This window comes from Acomys minous, assembly GCF_964271855.1.
Source record: "Acomys minous genome assembly, chromosome: 9".
NCBI classification, from domain to species: Eukaryota; Metazoa; Chordata; class Mammalia; order Rodentia; family Muridae; genus Acomys; species Acomys minous.
This window is the reverse complement of record NC_140490.1, coordinates 54,085,348-54,111,460: the sequence shown is the minus strand read 5'-3', so window position 1 is coordinate 54,111,460 and position 26,113 is coordinate 54,085,348. Positions and strand designations below refer to the sequence as shown.

Genomic DNA, 26,113 nt, shown 5'->3' with positions numbered 1-26,113 from the left:
GTCATTCACAATTCTTCAAACTGTGGCTATAACTTCTAGAAATGCTCATTCTTTGAAAGTGGTTATGGTTGTCTGTAACCTCGGTCCATCGGCTCAGCTCTAACAGTAAATGGCAAAATGGTGTATACTGTTTTCAAGTTCCGGATTCATGATTCTTCCACAGGAACTGATAAATTATTGTATGTATATATTGGTTACTTTCTATGTGTTACATATGCAATATATATGCATAGTGATATATATGATCCAGGTAACTAATCATTTCTTAGAGAAGTTTCAGGAGACTGGGTCAAGCGGTTCATCAACTCAAGGCCAGCACTAACCATATAGAGAGACTGTATCTTGAGGAAACAATAATAACAGTAATAAATCTACAAGGAAAGAGTTGTTCTCCTTACCTAATCCCCGCCAGGATCATAGGCTGGGGTTTCTGCAATGTAACATGGACATCTATTTAAAACTAGCTACAGAAACTTGCTCCCAACACTCACAGAGCCATCTCTCATCACTGGGAAGACAGCTAAGCCTGGTAACCGTCCTGTCGTAGCTCTCACATCCTGAGCTTCCAGATGAAGGGCGTGGAGCTCAGCGGGACGATGATCACCATGCTTCCAGCCCTCCCACTACTGTTCTTTCCCTGTTAGTCCTTTCACTGTGTTATGATGGGTGGACATAGCAGTACACGCCAGGCATTTGTCCTCTCACTGTGTAATGATGGATGGACATAGCAGTACACGCCAGGCATTTGTCCTCCCACCAAGCTGCCTAGAAAGTCCCTGCAGTGAGAAAAAGTAAAAGAAGCAAAAATACAGAGGAAGGAAAGAAAAAGTTAGCTTTTAAAATAAAAGAATAAATGTGTGACCAATTAATTTTTTAAATTACAAGTATTTTAGTAACAAAGAAATTGTAGCCAAAAATTTAAAAAAAAATCTTTAAAAATAAATAGCAAGTCCCTTTTTAGGGCTTAAGCCCAAGAAAGAAGTAAATACTTAGGACTGAATAGGAAAATTGAGAAGACTAATTTCTGTACTCATTAAAAAATGACATGGAGAATTTTGGCAAATATTTTAAAAGTTAAGAAACTGATTTTTGACCAATGTACAAAGGCAAGTCAACCTTAAAACAAGTCGGTCCACAAAAGTTATTAGAAGAAGTGGACGTTCCTAAGTAAAGAGCACCCCTAAGGTCAATCTCAACTCTGTACCTAATTCAAAACCAAACTACAAATGGATCATCTATTTAAAACAGGAAGTCTTGTAAATTGAAGTTGGACAGAATTTGAAGGCATGACATGAACAGGATAATCCATTTAACCTGATGAACAGAACCTAATCAAAACCCAGCAGACTTACTCTATGGAAGGCAGTGCTACAAAACTACACAAGTCAATGGCAGGTGAGGAGAAAATGTCTACAACTAGCATATTCCTCAAAGGACTCGTAAGAAAAACTCAACATTAAGAAGAACTAGAAGCATAATTAAAAACTGCAAACAAGACCTGGAGAGGTGACACAACTGGTAGAGCATTTGCCTAGCAAACACAACACCTTAAATCCAACCCAGGGCATTATTTAAACCCAGTGTGGCTATACACTTGTAATCCTTGCACTCAGAAAGAAGGTACAACAGGAGTTGAAAGTCATCTTCAACTACACTGTAAGTTCAAGATCAGCCTGGATAGCTTCATAATGCTGTTTCCAAGACAAACAAGCAAGAAAATAGACTAGGAACAGGTATGCCCGAACATGTACATGTAGATATGTTGTAGGATGTTAGCATTCGAGAAATGAGAGTGCTGGCAATCACAAGATGATGTTATGCACACGTTAGCATGAGCTTGTGAACACTTGGTACTGGTGAGCACACAGAGGGACTGAAGCTCCTGACCAGCTGGTGGTCATGCAGGGCAGACAGTATGGCCATTCTGGAAAAGCAAAAGAGTGTAGTAAGAACTTGAGGCTTCTCTAAAAACACAGACGTGATATGGGAATATGTTTTATGGGGCTGCTTCAGATTGTCCACAGCAGCTGAGTATGATTTGCCTCATGCTCTAGCAGGGGCGTGATTTGCCAACTGCAGATAGTTTCCGCAAGTGTATGGCAGTTGAGATTCTGGGGATTCTTAAGAAAGTATATAAATGCTAGGGCCTGAGATCACCTTCTACAGCTTTTGATGTTCTATACTCCTGGAGAGGAGCCTTGGCTGCTCCTCCTCCTCCTCCTCATCCCCATCCTCCTGCTGCTGCTGCTGCTATTGTTGCTGATTGTTGCTGGTTACTATTGTCAGTTGCGGTTGGGTGAAGTTTGTTGCAGTTTGTTGACTGGCCAAATGCAAAGAGACAAGAAGTGGAAATTGGATAGCCTAATGGAAAAGATCAACCCTGCCCCCTTTCCTCTCTGTCCTTCTTTTTCTCTTATTTAGTGTTGCAGGGTTGGAAGTGGCAAGTGCTACCTACAAGGGAGTTTCTTACAAAATAAAATAGACCACGTTATTTCACAATGGTTCTACTGTAATCAATAGCTGACCGAAATTTTCTCTTTTTTATTTTCTATTTTTCGTTTATATATTCCTTCACTTTACATCACTATCATAGCCCCCTCCTTTATTTCCTCCTAGTTCTACTTTTCCTGTCTTCCCCCATCCTCCCTCACCTACCCCCCCCCCAGAAAAGGGGAAGCCCCGAGATTTTCAACATTTTTTAGAATTCTGACTCCATATTTCCTTGCATACTACCACAGTGTAATTGTCAAATGAAGATATGTCATATGTACTTCTTGGCTATATTAGTCCACAATTGACCAATGAATGGATCTATTCATTTATTCATTTAGCAGGTCTTTAACTGGGCAAGTGCTTTGTGCCAGGAACAGATTAGACTCCACAGACTTAGTCAATACTCATGAGGCTGGTCATCCAGGCATGCAAATGGACACACATTCACAATGAAGAGAAAGAACACCGTGGGTACTCAGCATTGAGTACGGATTCCTTAAAAAGGAAATTTTATACTAGCTGGTGAGGGCTCTTCAGTAACAATAAGATTAAAGAATATCTGAAGGTCAAATAAACCATCTTACCTGCCTCAAGAAACTAAAGAAACTCAGAGCTACAATCACATTAGATATCTGGTTAGTTTGTGTCTTCATTAGGGTTTCTATTGCTGTGATGAAACACCATGACCATAAAGCAAGTTGGGGAGGAAAGGGTTTATTCACCTTACACTTCTGCATTGCTGTTCATCACCAAAGGAAGTCAGGATAGGAACTAAAGATGGGCTAGCACCTGGAGGCTGGAGCTGATGCAGAGGTCATGGAGGGGTGCTGCTAACTGGCTTGCTCTCCACATGGCTTACTCAGCCTGCTTTCTTATAGTGCCCAGGGCTATCAGCCCAGGGATGGCACCACCCACCATGGACTACTAATTGAGAAGATACCATACAGCTGGATCTCACTGAGGTATTTCCTCAACTGAGGCTCCTTCCTTTCTGATGACTCTAGTTTGTGTCAAGTTGACACACAAAACCAGCCAGTACAGTTCGGTTTGGGATTTCTTTTTGAGATGAGTTTTCTATAACTCAGGCTGGTTTCTTCCCAACTATGTAACCAAGGCTGGCTTTGAGTCCCTGATCCTCTGTTTCTTTCTCCCATATGCTGGGATTATAGATATGTACTACCATGCCAAGAAACCTTCAGTCTTTCTAGACTTGGAATCCTTGAGCATTTTTTAACAGTACCAATGTCAAGGTCTTAACCCTAGAGACTTGGAGTCATTGGGTCTGAGCAAAGTCCATGTGTCAATGTGCATTAACAGTTGCACAGAAGGTTAATACATGGACACAGTTAATTGTTTCATTGCATTTGTTTAATTGTTGTTGTAGGCAAATGTCTACTTGGAATAAATCAATTTTTTACATGATTTAATGCCATTGGGGCTGCTTTTGACTGTGATAACCCTTCCTATTCCAGCCAGGTTGAGTGGTCTCTTTGTATACTGAAAGCCTACATACTTGTCATTCACAGTGTGGGGTGCACAGTGGAATATACATGTTTCAAGACTGATGGTGGGGTTATGCACTCAGAAGTCCAGCCAAAGTTAAAAATATCCTATAGCAGGTGAATGTAAGAGACCTAGAGTGCTGACAGTGTCTCCTTGAGAATATGTGGCTCGCTATAGCTCTGACACCATTCTATCGTCCACTGTCATGAAAAAGAACCATGCTGTCCACCCTAGGAAAATATCTTAGTTCATTAATAGACAGATAAATTCTGTTTCTCTATAATTCAAAAATGTAAAAATCAATTCTGGTCTTCAGATGTCAAAGATTCAACTCTATTATAAAAACAGTGGTTCTTCTTTCTTCTACTTGATATCATGTATAAGAATTGACAGGGAAGTAAGTGGCAAGAGGAGAGAGAGAGAGAGAGAGAGAGAGAGAGAGAGAGAGAGAGAGAGAGAGAGAGAGAGAGAGAGAGAGAAATTTGCCTCATCTTCATCTAATATCTATACCCTAAAGCCAGTTTTCTTTCATAATATGCTCAAGGGCTGGAGCCAATTGAGACAAAGTACAAATATAACTTGGTGACAACACACAGTCCTCATAAATGTTCCCTCATCTAACAAGTAAATAGCTACTTAATCGGTTGCAGTTGCTTTTTCTCAGGTCTGGATTCTCCCCCAAGAAGGTTTGCTGGCCCTTTATGGATAGGATGCTGAAAGAGCCCACTCCTCCTACCAGCCACGTAGACATGTGTTTGTATCATAATGGACCAGATGGCTCAAGTAAACATTTGAAGATACTTTTGACTTACAACCCTACAGCATGTAGCAATGTGTGTGTGTGTGTGTGTGTGTGTGTGTGTGTGTGTGTGACACACACACACTTAATGTGTTTTCATTGTGAGCACACAATAAAATTCTCTTGAATTCAGTATCACCAAGGATTCATAAGCCTTACCAGGAACTATTGTTCTTGCAAGATATCCATATAAAAAAACAAAATTATCAAATGCAATCACCATTTCCCTGCTGGTTATGCTAAAGAGTAAAAACAACTTGAAAGAAGGTGATCGCAAAAGTTACACCATAGTTATTTTCTTCCAGCCATTTATAAATATTTCCTGTGCCCAGGCATTTGCATAGTAACAATGTCGATCATCATCATCAACCATGAACTAAGTCCAAAACCCCCTTGGGAAAGAGTGTGTACACAGGCACACTTATAAGAGAACATGAAAGCCACTTTTTTGTGTGAATTTGGGACAGAATAATAAATTTGACAGATTATATATGGAGCCTACTGACGGAGAATAACACATGGAAGATCATAAGCACATTTTTTCCATGTAGACACTCTGCAGCCATGAACATACCACGTGATCACCACTTCCCTACGTTTCCTTCCTCTGTATGTAAACAGACAGAACGTCATCAAGCCAGAGTTTAATAAACTTTTAATTTGAAATGAATTACCACATGTTGTGTTTGTTTACCTATTATTAAATTTCCTAGCAACACATCAGTGGCAGAAACAGCACACTTTATCATGGCCCTGATATATTAGAAAACAAGCCCATGGGAGATATTAACTACTAATAATAAGGGTAGGAGCATCCAAGAAAAATAAGTAAAAGTAAGCAGTAGAGGAGACATGTGCTGCAAGAAGTTTTTATGTTCTGGCTTTGTATAAATCTGCTCAAACAGGAGGAAACAGTCCCTCTGCCGACTTACATTAGTCTCTGAGCTCATAGCAAAGGAAAATAATCAGTTTTTTTTTTAAAGCAAAGCATAAGAAATTCTCTTTCTTGATGCACATTGTATTTGCATACTGAATATGTTGGTGTTGTTTTTTCTCAGAGTGGCACCTGCCCTCTTTGAGGAGAGCACTGGGGCAGCAGTAGCACCCTAAAAACCACGTTCCTAGCAGGGAATGCTTCATCTACGGAATGTAGCCTTATTGCCTTAGGAAAGACAAGAAAGCAGAAAGGATATGGTGGAAAATGGTCCAAAAGTAATTATTTCTAGTCTTCTACTCAGAATCCTAAAACTAGATAAAAATATAAGTGACATTAAGGATCATTAGTTAAATCAGACCCCACTGTGTTAAAAGTTGAGAATTCTAAAATAAGACTGTTTTGTGCTAAAACATTTTTAAAACAAACGCACTTTACAAGTGCACATATTTTACAGTGTTCAGTGACTTCAGAGTTGACCTTTGAACTTGATATTTAAGCAAAATCAATGGCGTGCTTTCTCTTCTCTTTTGTCTAATGAAGTCACAATCGTTCCCTTTCTATTTCTCACTTTATTTTTCTTAGGATGATGATCCTCAACCATCAGAAGACGCTTTGACACTGTCTTTCTTTTCAACGTCTCAGATTTCCAACGTCTTAGTGCATTTCCTGTGGCTCCACTCAAACTGTTAGGACTGGGCATTTGTGAAGGAGAGCCTTTGTTTCTTACAGCTCTGGGGGTAGGTGGTTCAAGAGGCTCTGTCTAGTGAGGGTCTTCAGGTTGTCTGGGGCTCTGTGAAGGCCCAAGCAGTCTTAGGATTAAATACTGGGAGATCACAGAGCTGTTTCATCCTGAAAAATGTACTTTCTCAATAACTCATATCGGTCAGTGCTTTCTCAAGGGTAGAACCCTTAAGATCCAATCACCTCCTTAAAAACAAAAACAAAACAAAACAACCAACCTCAGCTTTCAGCACTGCCTCATTTAGAAACCAAGGTTTCAAAATATGGACTCTTAAGGACATAATAAAACTAGAGCTCCCAGGCTACATATATATGCCATGTTAAAGTCACTTCCCCCCACTCCCCTTCATTCAGCAGGGGCAACCCAGATGTTGCAGCTGAAAAGTCCGACCAATTAGATCCAACTGAGACCCAGTGTAACAGCAACGATCTTGGTGAGGCAACTGACCAGACTTCAACACCACATCTATGCAGCCTCTCCACAAAGGCATTTGGGATGAGCTTACCGGTGGCATTGCTGGCCTCGGGTTTGGAGCCCTTTTACAGCATCAACTGTTCTTTGTCAACCATCAAGGGCATCCTCTTATTTAAAGAGCCCACCTTCTTCTTTCCCTTATCTGCACTATACATACATGGTTAAATACCCCAGATGTTTGCATTTAAAGTAAAAATAAACCAGGGTTTAACTCTTCTACACTCCAACACAAAGTGCTGGCAGAGAGCTTACAAGTGCACTTTGAGGATGACCAAGTCTCCTTCTCGTCTCCTCTATGCAGAGCAGGGTGCAGTCATCTGCTCTCTCCAGTAGGACAGAACTGCAGCAAATTGAAGAATATGACGAATACACCCAACTCAAATTGCTTTATAACTATGGTATTACCTGACTTCAACATAGAGCTGGGGCCTAATTTATCTTAAATAATATTTACTTAAGGTCAGTATCATACAACTTGATATTTATGCATCCCATGTGCAAAATCTTAATGTAGCATTTTTCAGGTGTACATGAATCTAGAGAGCATGGTACTTCAGTAGTCCTTAGCTGATGACAGTGGCTGAGTCACAAGCAAGCACACAGGTCAGACAAGTATAGGATGTCCAAGGCTCACACCAGAGCAATATTTTAGAAGAGCAAATATTCGCGACTTGAACCTAGCAATGCGTGGAGCTCTGCACAGTCCAACTAGGTACTGCTCCTAAGGAACCAAAAAGTTCTGAACATGATTTAACAAGTGCTCACCCCTTCCTAGGAAGTTTGAGGTTGCCAGCTAATCAACTAATAGAAAAGAAAACAAACCAAACAAAAACCCAACAAGGCAGAGGTGACTCGGGAAGTAGAATCCTGTGGCCGGGCTGAGCACACTGGAGGAGTACCAGTATCCTGTTCCAGAATCATACCTGTTTCCCAGAGCTATACCCCCAGTCCTGATTTATTATGTCTCTGCACACACTCCTGAGGTGGATCAAATCACTTAACAGTTTGATCAGGAACCTGTTCTCCCTCCCCACGTTCCATATCGCCTCTGAACTTCCTATCTTTTTTCTCAGTGGCAAAGTACTTGCCATAAAAGTATGAAAATCTTCCTTTGATTCCCCAGGATCCACATTAAAACATAAAGCTAGATGCAGTGGCAGGTGTCTGTAATCTCAGTGCTGAGGAAGGCTGACTGAGCGCGGAAAGGCTTCTGAAGCTTGCTGCTAACCAGATAGGCAAGAGGGATCAGGGAGAGGCCTGCCTCAAAAAGTAAGATCGAGAGACATCAATGAAGAAGCCCAGTGTCGATCTCTGGCTTCCATGGCACGCATACACACACACACACACACACACACACACACACACACACACACACACACACGCATGCACGCACACGCACGCGCGTGCACACACACACACACAGAGACACACAGATACACTCACATATACACAAACACATACACACAGACACACAGACATACACACAGACACACACACACATAGTACACATGCACGCATGCCACCACACACATACATGCACTCACACTCAGACACATGTATATATGCACACATACTCATATACGTACACACATATATATCTATACCCACATACTTACATGCACAGAGAGAGGAGGGTAAGAAAGGGGAGGTAGAAGAAAAGGAGAGTAAAAGAAAAAGAAATTATGTAAAGAAACTACAGCAAAATGGAACTGCCATATCGGATGGAGGATTGGTACATGGTATGTTTTCTGGGCCACGTAATTAAACCAATTGATAATTTCAAAGAAAATGTTTACTACAAGGCTTGCCACTGGTAATCAGTGCAAGTGCCACTCCCTGCCCCGAGGCTGTGACTACTAGTCCTACAGTAGCTGCCGATCCATCCTACCCTGTTGGGCAGGCTAATATCCTTCCACTTACAGAGACCCATAACTTTACCTTTTGTAAAGATAATCAGTGTTTACTACAAAGGACAATTTCAAGCGTGGCTCTTCTCAAAATGGAATGTTTGAAAAAACTTGATTTGCCCAGTACTTCATAAAACCAATCTTCAGAAACAAAGCTGTACAGCATAAACTATATGCTGCTTGAGAACTTCGTCCTGATGAAATTTTATCTTTTATACTCAGATTTTTGGTTACAACTTGTGAACACATACAAGAAAGCTGAAAATGTAAACCGAAGACCCAAAAGAAGTAAGATAATCTCACATCTCCAAAAAGAGTGAAAAAATTAGCCTACAAGCAGTGGAGTCATGGAGGAAAAATATGTGTTTCAAGGAGGTATTTTTATACCTATTTCCATTATAGTCAAAGCACTATGAAAACTAATATTCTTGTCAATGGTTATATTCTTTCCCCATGGTTCAGCTTAGAAAAGCCATCCCTAATTAGCTTCATTCAACAAGAAGAGGTTCTTCACACTGTGTTGGAATACTGAAGAAAATAAGTCAACCAACCTTGAGAAGAGAGGGTGGCTCGGCCCGTTTCAGCCTGGGTGTTTCCTGGGGGTTCGTTCTTTGAAGGGCTGGCTGTATTATCCAAATCGAATTCTGTGTTCTCAGCATCTGCCATTAGGCACACGGGATGTTCGGGAGAAAGCTGCCTGCGGCTCTCATGGCTCTTTTGATCATCCAAATGCAAAGGAGTTTTAATTACCTATTAAGAGATAAATCAGTTAATGGAAACTGTTGCAAATATTACCTAAGTGGTTACATTTCTCTAGAACAATGGAGGATTTTGAGATATCTAAAAGAACAACTCAGTTTTCCAAACTCTGAAGGGTTTTTGTCTGGTTAAATTATAGTAGTAATATAATAACCTCCATAACCACTTTAAATATTTTCATGTGCTTTATATGTTTAATTTATTATTTTAATACCCTCTAAGAAAACCTGTATGACTAAATGTCATACTGGGATGAAACCAGCAAATAATCGTTTTTATGTTTGTTTTTTAATTTTTCTCCAAGAAAAAATAAGCTAAAGAAGATATAGCAAGATTATAGAACACGGCGGTAAGCAAACAGGTGGGTATTCACCACGCACTTTATCACCAAAAGTTTAAGACAACAAGGTGCCTGAGAATGATAGTGACCCAGAGGGAGGACTGTCCTGGAAGGAGTGGGAGGACTGTCCTGGGAAGGAGTGGGAGGACTGTCCTGGGAAGGAGTGGGAGGACGGTCCTGGGAAGGAGTGACAGCCTTCCTTGCTTGCCCAGTCTCCCTCTTCAGTCCTCACACACGCCTTATGGGACTTGGTCAGTGCTGCTTTCCAGCCTCCTCCCAAGGGCTGCAGTTACTGCCCCTAATGACATGGACAACGACAGAGGGCAGGGTGGAGCCTTGAGCCCTTGGTTGCCTGATGTGCTTTATAGCAATCTCCTCCCTCCCATCGACCCTGTAGGGAAGAGGAAGACAGGTCCCTTGGATTCCTTAACCTTCTCTAAGCTCAAATTGTGAAGATGTTTTTCTGTTCCGTCATCTGTTTTGTCTTTTTATGCCATTTGCTTTTTGGTTTTGTTTTGTTGTTGTTGTTATTGTTGTTGTTGTTGTTGTTTTATTTCCATATAGTTGGTGTGTGCGTGTTTGTGTGTGTGTGCCTGCCTGCCTGCCTTCGTGTACATTGTATATTTCCCTCAGTCACTCTCCTGAAGTTTTTAAGGCAGGGTCTCTGACTGAACCTGGAGCTGAGAAGGATGGCTGGCTAGTGGCCGTAGGGCCCTCCCCGACTCCATTCTTTGAACTCACCCCCCTAGTGTCCGAGATAAAGACACACGATGCCCTATGCAGTGATCTTTTTGTGGGGGAGAGAGGAGGCAGGGAGCTGTTTTATTGGTACGGTTTAGTTTTGTGTTAAGAAGTCAAACTCGGGTCCTCATGTTTGCGGGGCACTTTGCCACCTGAGCCATGTCCCCAGCCCTAATCAGAACATTTTGCTCTTGAGGAAACTCATCCTGGGAAAATTCAGTTGTTAGAGAAATTTAAATAAGGAAAAACAAAGTATTGTATTAGAATTTTTTTTGTTTTCATCCTTATGAAGAAGTGTCTTCCTCACCACTTACTTTTTTCTCTCAATCAGTACCTTGTGCTGTATTACCACTCTTCTCAGTAAAGTGGGCTTACTGCCCAGACAGCTGCAGATGGCAACAATTCATAATATTATTTAATACATAATAGAATTGGTGATGAATATATTTGTTTGTGCTACATAGTGGCCAGGCATGCTCTATGGGCATTACTTTTTCCTCACTATGTTTTAGTTAAATAAAAAGGAGAAACAGTTGGTTTTCAAGTCCGCGTAGATTATGATCCAGCCAAATAATTTTAATACTATTTAATAACCAACTTTTTTATCTTGTAGATTTTAAGTCTTGACTTAATCTCAACATCAATAATCTTCATGATCAACACCAGCTATTTCAGTTGTCTTTTATGAGTTTAGCGCCGACCTTCCAAGCCGTGATTCACAGAACAGTCAGTGTGTACAGGAAAGGTCGGGGATACAGCTCAGTAGCAGTGCAGTTGCCAAGGCTACGTGAGGTCCTGAAGCACGAACAGTGAGATGCAAGAGAAAGAAAAGAATAAAGGAAAGCAGTTACGTGTTACAGGTGCCACAGGTGAGGAGATGGCTCAGCAAGTAAAGAGCTTGCTGAGCATGCATACAGACGTAGGTTCGGATCTGCAGTTCCCACAAAAGCCAAGCAGAGCAGCCCATGCCTGCAGTCCCAGCAATTGGTGGCATAGAATAAGAAGCAGAAACAGGTGGGTCCTAGGGCCTTACTGACCAGCAGCCTAGCGAAAATAGAAAGCTCTGCATTTTATTGAGACACATGTAAAATAAGATAGTACTATAGGAAATACCCTGTCTCAAGTGTGCACACATGTGCATGAGCGCATACACACATAGACACACACACACACATGAACAGACACAAATGCACACAGACACACACAGAGACACATGCACAAAGATGGCTTTTGTATTAACTATAATAAAATTTACTTCTTTTTATGACTGTATTTTAAAATTCAGTTTATTTTTGACTCAGAGTATAATGTTTACTACAATTTTAAAGCATTTTGTTACAGAGTTTTTATAGTTATCTACACCCCTGTATCATTCTTCCATATGAAAGCTTGCTTATATCAACATTTCTGATCCTTTTTTATTTATTTATCTATTTTATTATTATGTATACAGTGTTGTCTGCTTGTTTACCTGCAGGCCAGAAGAGGGCACCAGGTTACATTATAGATGGTTGTGAGCCACCATGTGGTTGCTGGGAATTGAACTCGGGACCTTTGGGAGAGCAGGTGGTGCTCTTAACCACTGAGCCATCTCTCCAGCCCCAACGTTTCTCATTCTTAAGAGCTGTGAGTGTGCTCTGATATGTGAAGCACCGTACAAAGTTTCAGAGCATAAGGAGCATAAGCAGCAAGTGTGAGGATTTTTTTCTTAGTGAGTCTAAGGGACAGTCATACTGATCTCAGCTTGGCAATGTTTTCACAAGGACTAGGAAGGCTCGCATCCAGGTAAGAACTACTTGCTAATAGCTCTCTAGACAACCCCAACATGATATTTCAGCATAACACAATAATGGGATTCACTAAAAAGAAAACATTAGGTAACTTTACCTTATAGAAAAAGATAACAGAAGAACAATACTACAAGATAGATTTTAAAAAAAGAAAACTAAAACTTAATGCCAAAATGCACATTTCCAGGAAATAGCCTTATCAGTTCCACCAATTAGGTAGATAGGTAGGCAAATAGATAATAGATAGATAGATAGATAGATAGATAGATAGATAGATAGATAGATAATATATTAATGAAGAGAGAAGGAGAGAGAGGAAGAGACAGAGACACAGACAGACAGACAGACAGAGACAGATAGACAGAAATGGCAGATAATTAGATGTGTACTTTATGATATAGTCAACCTATGAAAATACTATAACTAAGAATAACAAGTTTCGACACAAAGAACAAAATAAGCTGACTACAAACCGGTGGGACACTCTATTCTTATCACATGCCTCCATTTTCTTCTCTGGGTAATGACGTCTCCCTACAGTGAATTTTATGTACTGTCATGTCTGTTAAAAGGCTGGGTTCAGTAGTATACAGAAAGACAAACATATACAAATAAGTACGTCAAAGTATATTTGCCTTTGACAAAAATAAAAAATCATAAAATAAAATACATGCTTGGAAGTGGAGTGGCTAAGGGAGACAGCTCTGGAGTGGCCACTCTACCTCTGTGAAATTACCCTTTCATGGGCATCTGTCCCATCAGAGAGGCATTCAGAAGATAGAAGTCACACCTCACTTCTTCCATATCCCATCAACAGCAACTCCAAACACACAGGGAATCTTGGTCAGTGCTTTTGGTAAGCAAATAAATCATCCATTCTTGGGATGATGTCCAGGAGAACTTACGATTGCTAACTGCAGAGAACCAGGAACCATGGTTGGCAGTTCTGATTTATTCAGTATACAAGACTGTATTTAATTCACTTTTACTTTCCCCATAAACTCACACTATAATTACCAATTTCTAAATACTAAACAATATGCATTTTCAGAAATCTGACGTAGGTTACTTTTACTTTTTAAAAGAAACTTTAGTAAATTTTGCAATTTCAATAAAGAAAGTTAAAGGCAAGAAAGAAGTGGCTTTGGGAAATAATTGAAATTATTTTCCAGTTACAAACTCACATTTCATACAGGTAATTCTAGCTAGGTAGCACCCAAAAGGTTGAGATGTGAGGATCAAGAATTTAAGGACAGCCTAGGCTACAGCACCAAATGCAGTCTTAAAAAATTAATAAACAACGCCATGATATTACAAACCTTAAAATATAGATTGCACAGCCACTTGTCCAAGTCTTGGCAAATCAAATTTTCTATTTTTCTGAAGCTGTCCAGTTTCTGGTCATAAGGTCCTCGGAGAAGGGGGCACTTGAATTTTCCCTCCACTGTACGGAAGTTGTTATCACACACAGGAAAGACTGCCCAGCCCATGATCAGGTCATTATGAACGTGTGTTTCACGGAGAAAGACGAGCTCGAACAAGAAAGACCAGCCAGGTTTCACGGTGTTCCTTTGAGGCAATACCTAGCAAAAATAGCAAGACAGGAGAACTCCATGAGGCTGCTATTTGTTACCCAGAGAAACCCACAGACCCTTCAAAATTAAGTACCAACATGTTCTATATTCGTCCTGTGGCCTTCGAATACTTACTCTTGGGTGAATTTACAAATAAGCCTTCTAGCTTCAGGTAATTTAGCAGCCACACAACCATGAAAATGTGGCTCTGCCAGAGACTCCATGCTTTATAAGCTTCGGGAATCAAGCTCATAGCATCGCAATTAACACGCTACTCTGTATTTTCATGCCTATTGGCTTGAGCTGGTACGTCTGCTGTTGCTCAGGTTTGAATGTGTCCATTAAGGTTCCTGTGCTTTAAACCTCATCCATTAATTCAGATGTTAATGATGTATGGAGAGAGCATTTTCGAGGAGATGGAATTAGATGAGGCCATGAGAGTGGAGCCTTCAGAATGGCACCAGTGGCTTTGTGAGACAGGAATAACAGGTAGCAGACTTAAACTAGTTGCTTGCCCTTTTTCTACCATTGTGTGGTATAGGAAGAAGGCTCTCAGCAGATGTCACCACATTCTTGAATTTCCTGGCCTGCAGAACCACGACTCCATTAAACTCTCCTTTCTAAATTATGATGCCTGCAAGTATTCTGTTCATAGCCCAGAAGCTGACTAAGCACGTGACTCTTTCTGTGCCCCACCACAATCATGATGTCATGCGCCTGTTTTGTATCTTCTGGATTATTCAAGTACCTGGCTCAAGTGCTTTACACAGAGCAAATCCCATATATAAAAAGTAGTTGAACAAATTCCCATACTCCAGAAAAAATGAGCCCTATTCCTGATGACAATTAGAATTACTATTTTGTGGCTGCTGTTTATCTGAAGTGACACTGCCATGCACGTCACTATAAGAGCCAAACAAATGGCAGTAGGCAATGACAGATCAATGATCACATTGGCCAAGTCATGTTCTTAAGTGTAGAGACAAAGCCCATCTCTCAGCTTCAAAAAAATTATCAATGCGAAGACATAAATAATTTTTTACTTGAAGAATATTATGTCTAATTTTCTTTATAAAATGTTAGGTGAATTGATTTAAGTGGACAAAAAAAAATTTCTTGTCATAGGCTATTTTGCAAAACATTTATCCGAACATGCAATTATGTTTATATGATTTATATGAATAACTGAAGATTTAAGTTTGGGAATAAAATGTAACAGAGACATCTGTTGAAAACACCATAACCCTGTGGCAGCTGCTATTAAGCCATTAACGGTATCAGGTTTCATTTAAACCAGATTTAGCATTCTCTACAACAGCCCATGGGAAAGCTAGAGACATTAGGCACAAATTACTGACACAAGAGATCCTTAATCAAGTTGTACTTTTCATTTGGCTAGCTGGCCACGAGTAACATTTCCAACACAAGAACAAGAGCTAAGCGGAGGAGGGGAAATGGAGTCAGAACCCTGGCTAAAGCCATGATTTAAGAATACAGCGGGGCGTGCTGTCAACAGTGCTTCAGCTTTACCATTGGATTTAGCAGTGAAAAATTGGACCCTCCTTGTACTAACCCAGTGTGGTTCTGCAATGCATTTGAAGCAGCTGGGCTAAGAATATGACGAGCAGTGACAGTTCCTGGTGGCTTTTGTGGTGTGTTTATGTAACTTACTTCTCTTCCTATACTTATGTTTTATATGCACTTGACTTTTCTGGAAAACCACAGAAAGGACTACACACGTGGTTAAGTGAACAAGTACTTACCCACTGTGTATAAGGCCCTGGGTCCAACCAATCAAAAACCTAAAATTACAATAAAACCCCAAGCCACAGTGACATAAGTATGTTCTTCATAGAGATGGCACATTTATACCGAGTTAACGACGCTCAGGGAAATACGAGGTATGCATTAGTCTTACATGTATATTTGTGACTTTTCCCAAGCACTTCTGAGATGACGTGTAACAAAAAGAAGATATTTGATGATATTAGGATGCATCAGTAACGAGGTCAAACACTAGCATTCTTTTATTGCATGGCATATCTCTTGAAGTTACCCAGCAGGGTGTGGGCACACCACGCAGCACTGTGCCACCTACTGCAGTACACAAAGGCACTTCATGTAAGTCTATTCCGTAAGAGTGGCCATATACAGCTGCCCTGATAGCTCCCAAAATAAAGTAGAGGAGCAAGGCAAATCCTGTCCACTGATTCTGGGTAAAATTAATTAATTAATTAACTAATTAATTAATTAATTATCTTTTATTTAATGCCTATGAGTGTTTTGCTTGTATCCATGTGGCTCATATGCACGTCCGTACCCAGATATCATATTCCCTGTAGCTGGAGTTAGAGATGGTTGTGAGCCACCATGTGGGTGCTGGGAATTGAACCCAGGTCCTCTGGAAGAGCAGCCAGTGCTCTTAACTGCTCAGCCATCTCTCCAGCCCCAAAGGTGTTATATGCTCCTAAAGAATGGAATCCATTCTCTCACACAACAGTTGTCCTTTCAGAACGCATGCTTTCAGTGCTTTTCCCTTTCTGCTTGTTGTACAAGGGAGCTTCAGCTCTGTATAGTGTACCTTGGGCCTGGTTGCCTCTGTCACTTCACTAAGTTTCCTTGTTCCTGTCTCTCTAGGGGCCTTCCCAGGAGTTTGACCACTTCTACAGCTAGCCTACAAAATGACACTTCCTTGAGCATCTTTCATTAGCTTGGTATTTTAAAATTCTACACAAAAATAAATAGGTGCTCATTTTTTTTCCCTCTGATGTCAATGCCATATCATCATTAGGGTGCTAGTAGCCGAAGGTCATAATGTCCTGGGAGGAACTTTATTTCCTGGGAGGAACTTTATTTTCTGACCACCATGAAAAATTCTATGGAAGAAAGAGATTTTGCAGAGACAGTTGTGATGCCCCTGATCTTCCCTATGAAGGGAGATACATGTGGAAGAGGAGTAAGGAATTAGAACCTAAGAAGCAAATGACAGTTTGGGAACATTCAGTGGACTGGAAGTGAGAAAATTATGACCATTAAAACCCAGGTACATATAAATTATTAGCCTGGATGAATGATGCTACAATATGCCTGCCTGCCATAATTAGCTTCACCTGTCAACTTGACACAAACCTAGAGAAGGCATCGCATCTGAAGAACTGCCCACAGGCTGGCCTGTGACCATATCTGTGGAGTGGTTCTTAATTGTTAATTGATGTCAATGGGCCCAGTCCACTGAGGGTGGTGTCACCCCTAGGCAGTTTGGGCTGCGTTCTCTAAAAAAAGTGCCTGAGAAAGTCACCAAAGTCAAGCCAGTAAGAGGCCCTGCCTCTGCTTCTGCTTGTGGACTTGTAACCTGAAAGAAATAAAACCTTTTTTTTCCCTCCAGAATGCTCTTGACCATAGTTTTATCATAACAAACTAGAGCAGGGATGAAAAGCTATGCTCGCACTATGCTTCCTGTTTCTGTACTTTCTGAAGTATTTGTAGATGTAATAGTTCAGGTTACTTTTATTTTTTAGTAATAGTATTACTTTTTATCTATATGGGTGTTTTGTCTGCATCTATGTCTGTATACTACATGCATGACTGATGCCACAAAAACAAGAAGAAAGTGCCCATAGAACTGGAGTTGCAAATGGTTGTGAGCCACCATGTGGGTGACAGAAATAAAATGCAGGTCCTGTGGAAGGGTAGCCATCACTCTTGCCCAGTGAGTCATCTCTACAGCACCATAGGATAGTTTTCACTGTCAGGCAAGTCCTGATATGACAGTTTTAAAAGTAGAGTGCCTTCACATCCTGTTTTTGAAAAAAAAAAAACAGAGATAGTTGCAAAGAGCCAACACACCCATCACGGTGAGGAAAAGGGCTGAGGGTGTAGCTCAGTAGAACTCTGGCTTAGCATATTCCGTGGCTGATGTCATCACCAATACCAAAAAGCAGGGAGGTGAGGAAACAGAGTTAAGAAAAAAAGGTAAATTATACAATGATATGAATGCACAACTTTCTGGGAGCCGAAGGGACAAATCTAAAGTTAACTATACCCTGAGATCAGATGAAAATGTAGACCAGGTGCTGGATGCCAGGCACTGCAGGAGAAAGAAGAAAGGAGTGATGGACATAGGAACCCAGACATAGCCCAAGTCATTACTGAGGACAAATCTTAACCCCAGGATCTTCACAAGTACTCAGTAGCATGGGAGCAATTTGGTCTAGGCATGAAGGCAGAGGTCCTCAGTGTCTGGAAATCCCATGGCACTCATGGAGAGCAGAACATAATCAAAAACTGAAATGGCACTTGGATCCCAAGCCCAAATGGAAGCAGGGGCCTTTTATAACTTAAATCTATGAAACTCAGTGGGGCGTTCAAACTAACTAAAGTTATAATTCAGCTCCAGTTCAGCTCAGGTCTCGATGTGAGCATAGAGGTCAGCCCTTGATGAGAGAGTCGATATTTTCTGTTTCACTCTCTACAGTTTGTTTGCACACAGTGTCTACCATATGGCATGCAACTCCAAGACGCCCATAGCAGAAGAAGGTGAGAAGCACTGACGAATGAACTCAGATCCAAGCATCATCAGAGGCTGGAAGTAACAAAGATTTTATATTATTAGCATCAAAATTAGAGGAAAGAATATAATATTTCAGGAGATAACTTGAAAGTATGTTAGAGCAGAAACAAAATATTTGGCATGGCAAAAATAACGTGGGCTCAAGAGTAGACACGGACACAACAGAAAAGGCATCATGGATGTGGAAATCCAGCTGACAGTGAGTTTATCCTGACTAAAGCACAAAGGCAAAAAGTGGGGGGCGGGGGGAGCACATGATAGCATGGGAAAAAATCTATGGAATATTATGCCACACATGAACCTGGAGTCCTTATAGGACACAAAGAGACAATGGTGCTGAAAACAGTGGAAGAGATAAATTGATAAAATTGGTGAAAAACATCAGTCTTCGATCAGAAGTTCAGAAAATTCAACACAGAAAGCATAGAAACAATACCTATGTGACTCAAACCCAGCAATGAAAACCAAGGTACAGATAGAATCTCTAAAGTAAAGCATCATTGTGGTATCTAACTGAAAAGTCCATGTGGTGCAGCCCAAGACTGTTCTCAGTTCCCTTCTCTATTTCCTAATCACAAAATCTTGAATTTAACATAAAATATTACATGGAAACTTAAATTGTATTTCCTTGCTTAGCTCCTTTGCTTTGTCCTCTGATCATGTGACATTAGAACCACTGCCTTATTCTAAATTCTGCCTTTAGTCTCTTCATAGGCTATTTCTTGCCTAACTGAATTCATATTACAGCCTGTGTTTACTACAGACATTGGAATGTCTTAGCACTGTGTTTAAGATGTAATATACACAATCTCAATTTTTAGCTGTATTTCCTATTAAATCAAATACATATTAATGGACATAATCCTGGTACAGTTTGCTTCTTCTCTGTTCCCATGATAGAACATTGGCCAAAAGGGATGGATTTATTTATTCTTATAGGTTATACTCCCCCACAAATGAAGCCAAGGCAAGAACTCAAAGGAACTTGAAGCAGAAGCCACGGAGAAATACTGCTAGTGCCTTGCCTCCCATGGGTGGCTCAGCTGCCTTTGGTATACAGTCCAGGCCCTCTACCTGCCGAGGGAGCCACCCACAATGGCCTGAGCCCTCCTGTATCAATTGGCAAGCAAGAAAATGTCTCACAGACATGCCCACAGGCCAAGCTGATAAACAGTTTCTCAAGGCAACTCTTCCCATGTATGTCAAGTTTTAGAAATTAGCTACTACAGATACTAATGGTATATCTGATGCAAAATTTGAGAAACTGCTCTACTCACAGTCTCTAGCTCCATGGAAATCTTCCCGTGTTATACTAGTGCTATCCATTTGCCACCTGTAACCTGATTAGAAGACTGGACAGTGCAGAGTGTAAACCAGTCCACATACGAACACTTCCAGATGTTGGGAAGTGACTCTTCCTGCTGGGTAACCACAATGCCGAAAATTGTATTTACTCCTCCTTCTTCCAATCGAAGGGTAGGATTGTTCCTCATCACCACTTTCTGCTTAGTTATGGACAAGGATCTGTGGACGAACCAAGCTCCATTCATCACTTTTAAGCAGAGAATGTATTATTGCCTCTAAATCTCCCAGGCTTGTCTTTCCTTTTCCACCACCCTGGAAGATGCGGGGCATCCCAGAAGGCAGTTCTTCACACTGTCTATGGCTTAGGATTAGAACAATGAGGGGAGACCACTTCTGTCCTGGGGTACACATGTGGCAGGAATGAAGAGTTGGTTCCTGCTGTGAGACACCATGAAATGCTGGCTCCTATGTAAACACAGGACAACATAGCTTATGATGCCCTGTTTTCTTGTATTTGGCATTATACTACTGTGCCAAGATATAAGTAATAGTGATTCCCAAGACACTGGGTATAAGGAACTAGTGGTTCTTGGTCAAGAAGGTAAAGGTACGAGTAGATGAGTGTGTAAATACTCACCTAGTCTGTGTAAATACTCACCTAGTCTGTCCTTCTGCTGGTAAGCTAAACACTGGGAACATTATGGCTTGCTCATGGGACATCTCCCATGGCTGTGACTCTTCCAAATGCACTGTAAATGGTCCCACACACTTTATATATACTCTATAGTACACTTGAATTCAAATTGTCCAGCCTGCTCCCTGTAGTTATTGCTCTCACTTAAAGGGGGAGCTGCATACCATAGGGGTCAAAAGTATGGGCTTTGGCATCAGATAAACAAGAGACCAAGTTCCACCTTACCTGAGTAAAGAGCCCACCTGGTATTTTCAGATCTATCACTGTCTATAAAGAACTGGAGAAGCAACGGTGGTAGGTAAACAGAGTGGAAATAAACTAGCAAGTATGTTCCAGAGCTAATTCTGCTGAGAATGCTACAGGGAGTCCAGGAAGTAAATCAGTGTTTAATTTGCATTAGAGATAAGAAAATGTTCCTCTGGAAGCCAACAGCTCAGAAAGGTGCTTGGGAATTGATAGGGAGCCCAGGGTCATCTCAATTATCAGACAGAGTTTTATAGTGCTATTTTCCCCCTGTTTTCCCAGTCTTGAATTTAAAATATAGACGAATTAGCTCTAATCCCCTGCCTATCTACTATACGATTTAACAAAGTAGTTGTTCTTGGAAATTTATTCTGACGTAGGTAAAAAGGACAGAGGGCCACAGCAATTACAACTACACAGCTCCTGATTAGAAAAGGGCAGTTGAATACACGTGTACAAGGTCTGTGTTCTAGAATATTTATTTTCAAGTCTGTTAATCCTCAGTGTTGTTATAACATCAACAGTTAACACTTATTCACTAATCTCAAGGCATTTTTTTTTCCCAAAACCACTTTATCGTCATTAGCTTAATCACCACAATAATCCAACAAAGTATGTTCTATTATGGATGCAATTTTACAAGCTCCTGGACTGAGGTGTAGAGAAGCTGGGTCCACGGACATCCAAACAGGTGTGAGGTACAGCTGGGATCTGAGCTTTGGCCTTAGAGAGCTGTGCAAGCTATATGACCAACTTACAGGAGGAAACAATGCAAACACACACACACACAAAACAAAAACCAACCAACCAACCAACCAAAACAACAGCAACAAAACAAACCAGCCTGGGGTCCATGCCCAGACTCCTCATGGTCATTCCCTCCATCCCACCAGCTGCTCTTCATCACTTCCACAAGGTAAGAATCGTTTCCTCTCCTTCCACGGGCCTGCCTTAAAGTCACTCTGCATAGATTCAGGTATCCACAACATATCTAGAACATATGGAGTAAAAACATCTTTCTTCCAATTAAACTCAGGACCCTTTAAGAAGAAATTTTTTCAGGAAGACTGAGCATTACCTTTTACTTTATAAGTTCCTAATTTTGAATTTAAAAAAATCTTCCCCAAATCAAAGGCAGAGTCTTATGGTCTCACACCTAAAAGCTCTACACCTAAGTGTGCAATTTCTCCACAACTAATTTAACCATTCAGAAGTCACTAACAATCTAAAGTCTGAAGACTTTAGAGAACAGTTCCTGACTCACAAACCTATTTGTGCTTATTTCAAATGCTGGTTACCATCGGATTTATTGTTGCATTTTAACCAGCATGATGGGTAGGAGTGAATCAGGTGACCACACTTCGAACAATGAATCCTCCCCTGGTCCTTCAGTCCTTCAGCAGACACTGAGTCTCACTACCCAGGCAGATACAATGCCATCATGTATCTTTGATGAAGTCTCATTGATGGCCCCTGATTAGAGCAATGCCATTTCTATCTAATCAGACTGAGTCCTATCTGAATAATTACGGGCATCACCATACGACCTTCCTCCCATTCTCCATGAAACATGGCGGAGATAAGGGAATTCACGGAATATAGTCTTATTAAGCTGCAATGCCATTACCCGACCTCAACCTGAGCCTGTTGTAATGCATCTCCTTGCATTGCTACTCCAATGTGAGACTAAGAAAATTTCATTCTAGTGAGATGGAAGAATTTTAATTGAATATTTCAATTTGGAAATTCGGTTCTGAGATTGACAGTCCTTCCACTGTTTCTTTTTCCTTTTCCTTTATTATTCTTTTTTTTTTTCAATTGGGAAATAAAAAGTTGTCTTTTCTTTTCATTTTTCTCCTTGTTAGGCAAAAGACAGATCTTTCCCTTCATTGTCCCTGAGAGTTGAACACATTGGGGGAAAATTGGGCACAGCCCATTACTTTTACAAACCCCAGTGAGTGAGCCTCAATGCACAAAAAGATGGCGTTTCTGAACATCTGCAGTCTGATTAGATCGAAGACCAACAAATTAGCCACAAATGGCTTTACAAGGAGCACACAAATACATCATTTGGAAAGGAGAAAACTTTGGGCAATAATTGCTAATCAACATTTTCCCTTTGGGCAGCCCACATCACGCCAAAGACACGTAATGATGAAGACTGTCAGTGTGGCACTCGCATTTTACAACACTCCTACACACACACTGTGGTACTTGGTGTGTACATCAGGCCTCCCATGTGCTTGACAACAGCCCATTTCACAGGTCAGTTAAAAAATATTTAAAGAAAATTCTACTTGTTTCCTCAGCTACTAAATTATTGATTTAACTCCTATCAACAACCGCATCTAATGTTTTTGTGTCTTTTGGGTAATTTATTAACCCATACACATTAAGTGTCAAATATTGTAATTGAAGCGCAATTTTGGCCCTTGTATAACAAACTTTCAATTCAATTAACTATAAACTGATGGAAAGGTAACAGACAATCAACTAGTTTGATTTTGTCAATAGTAATAAATGCTTGGCCTACCTCAATTGATACTGAAATCATAAATCATAACATGCTAAAACACGGCAGGTATGTGCTCAGGTCAGAAACTTTTGCATAAGGCAGAAACACTGAGCACTGAGACCCTCTGCTAAGTCAGAGCTTAAGGAAGACACTTGCCAAGCAGGAAGGAGCCTTGACTTCAGTGGCCTCGTGGGAAGAATGAGTTTGATATACCCAGAAAAGAAAAGAAAAAAGAGACGGGAATGAATACATAAGCAGGAAACTAACATGGGATAAAAATCAGAAAATGGAATAAAGGACAGAACACGTTCTGAAGGGCCACGTAAGCAATCTGGATTTTCTTCCAAGTGCAACGAAGATGCTAAAGTGGGAATGCTGTCTTAGTTAGGACTGCCATTGCTGTGATGAACTGCCATGACCAAAGAAACTTGGCTTATTTGGCTTACACTTCCAGATCGTTGCTCATCATCAAAGAAAGTCAGGACAGGAACTGATGCAGAAATTGATGCAGAGGCCATGGAGTGTGCTGATGACTGCCTTGCTACCCCTGGCTTGCTCAGCCTGCTTTCCCACAGAACCCAGGATCACCAGCCCAGAGATGATATCACCCACAATGGGCTGGGCCCTCCTCCATCAATCACTAAGTAAGAAAATGCCTTACAGCTTGTCTACAACCCGACCTTATGGAGGCATTTTCTTAATTTCAGATTCCTCCAGTCAGAAGACTTTAGCTTGTGTCATGTTGACATAAGATATCCAGCAAAGATGTGACATGGTTTGATTTGCTTTATTCACTGATCATTATTAGTCCTTGAGTTTAATAATGTTTTGGGGGGGACATTGAATGTGAATCCTATTCCTGCTCCATCCCAAGTTTCATCAGTTCAAACTCATTCACTGCTGGTTAGTGTACATGTGTGAGTCAGAGGGATGGGGAGAGATAGCCAAGCGTGTCCTTTGCAATTAACAGGCTGTGTGACCTTGGAGAAATTCTTTGCCCTACTCAGTCCTTTGTGGCTTCAGATGCTGTTCATATGAAAATTAATACCGTAAAAGGAATTGTAAAGCATTTTGTATAGATGTTGAAATATTAAAACATATTCCCTATGAATGTGAGTGAGTTCAAATATAGAAGCAAGTTCCTCCTCTTTAGAGAATTCAAAAATGATTTGATTGTTGAATTGCATGAGAAGTGAACAAGGGCTGCTACTTTGTAAGTAGGGCGTTCTGAAATCTGAGTATGGCATACAAAGGACAGGCACAAAGGACAAAGATAAAAATGCAGCATTTCCAGTAAAATAAAATGTGTAAACCTACATGTAAAAAAATCATTTTTTAAAGAGATAATTCAGGTAATCCTGAAAATGTAGCCTACAGGTGCTTAGCTGTTTCAAGCCCTTGGGTTCAACTCTCAGCATTAAAAATAAAATAAAATAATAAAAAAAATATCCCACCAGTCTATTTGAAGGAGTTGATGACACACTGAGATCTCAAATCTGTTGGGTAATTTTGGAAATCCACTCTGTGATGACTATATTTGTAGATGTCAACAATACATGAAGGAAGAAGAAAGCGTATGAGGATAATTCTTGCTTGTGAACTGGACACATTTTGGGGTGTAGCTGTGAGGGTGTTTCTAGAGACAATTGGCATGTAGGTCCGTAAGAATCATAGAAAGTCATGTATGAATATGTGGTGCATATGGCCGTTGTGAGACTGTCCTTTCTCTGCCCATACGAACCAACCAAATAAATCCCTTCTTATACTTCCCTGCACATTCTATCGGTTCTGTTCCTCTGGAGACTTTTCAAGGAAACGCAAAGTCTCTATCTTCAGGAAGCTTTGGGCATAAGCTTCCTGAAGTTAAGCCACTACCTTTTGGCAGAGGGTAGCAGAGCCGCCCTGTTCAAAGGGCAGCTTCACACACGATGCCGAGCTTGTCTCTTCAGAGATGGACAAGAGAAGGGTGAAAAGAGAGAGATTTGATTTTAGAAATAAAATGTAGCCTGTGGGAAAAAAATCAAAGAAAAATAATAGGAATAAGAGAATGATTCTTCATTATAGGGGAAAAAAATAGTACTTCAATTCTTGCTTCTTTGTGGATAGGCTGTGAGCCTGCTGCTACAACTGTGGACCCATCTATACTGGTTTTGAAGCACATTTTAATCATCTGGGAAAGTCCTACCTCAGTGTATCTCATCTGTGAAATGGGCTCAACAAGGAATTAGGTTCTCTTGATAGTGTCTCTTAGGTGTATAGTGATGTGACTGAAAAAGTGTGGGTAATGAGGAATTGTTATTCTCCCATCACACCAGAGGAGTAATAATTCATATTTATCTGAAATGTCCCCCAAAGTCTCCCATGTTAATGACGTGGTCTCCAGTTTTGCTCTATTGGCTTCTTATGAAGAAGTACCTAAAGAGGAACTTTGGGTTGCTGAGAACATGTGCCTAAGGGACACTGTGGACCCATAGTCACCTCCTCTTTCCCCCGCTGTGACACTGTGGAACCACAGTCACCTCCTCTTTCCCCCGCTGTGACACTGTGAGATTTAGCCCTAGCAGCACTCCTGACATGTGTGCTGTCTCACCACTTGCCCCAAACAGCAAGGAACAGGAAATCATAACTGGGCATGGCCTGACGTCTCTGAAACTGTGGGTCAAAACAAGCCTTTCCACTTTATAAGCTAATAATCTTAGGTATTTGTTACCATAATGGGAAAGGGGT

At 40.7% G+C, this 26,113-nt stretch overlaps 1 protein-coding gene across 1 annotated transcript in view; it reads right to left on the bottom strand.

Moving 5' to 3' along the window:
* LOC311605843 (uncharacterized protein) overlaps positions 1–26,113 on the bottom strand; it is a gene marked incomplete at both ends in the record, with an annotated part of 342,410 nt that overhangs the window by 154,634 nt on the left and 161,663 nt on the right. The window contains 2 exons of the mRNA XM_084796705.1: positions 9,407–9,605; positions 13,805–14,068. Of these exons, the coding sequence (XP_084652831.1) occupies positions 9,407–9,605; positions 13,805–14,068 (463 nt within the window). The remainder of the gene's footprint in view (positions 1–9,406; positions 9,606–13,804; positions 14,069–26,113) is intronic.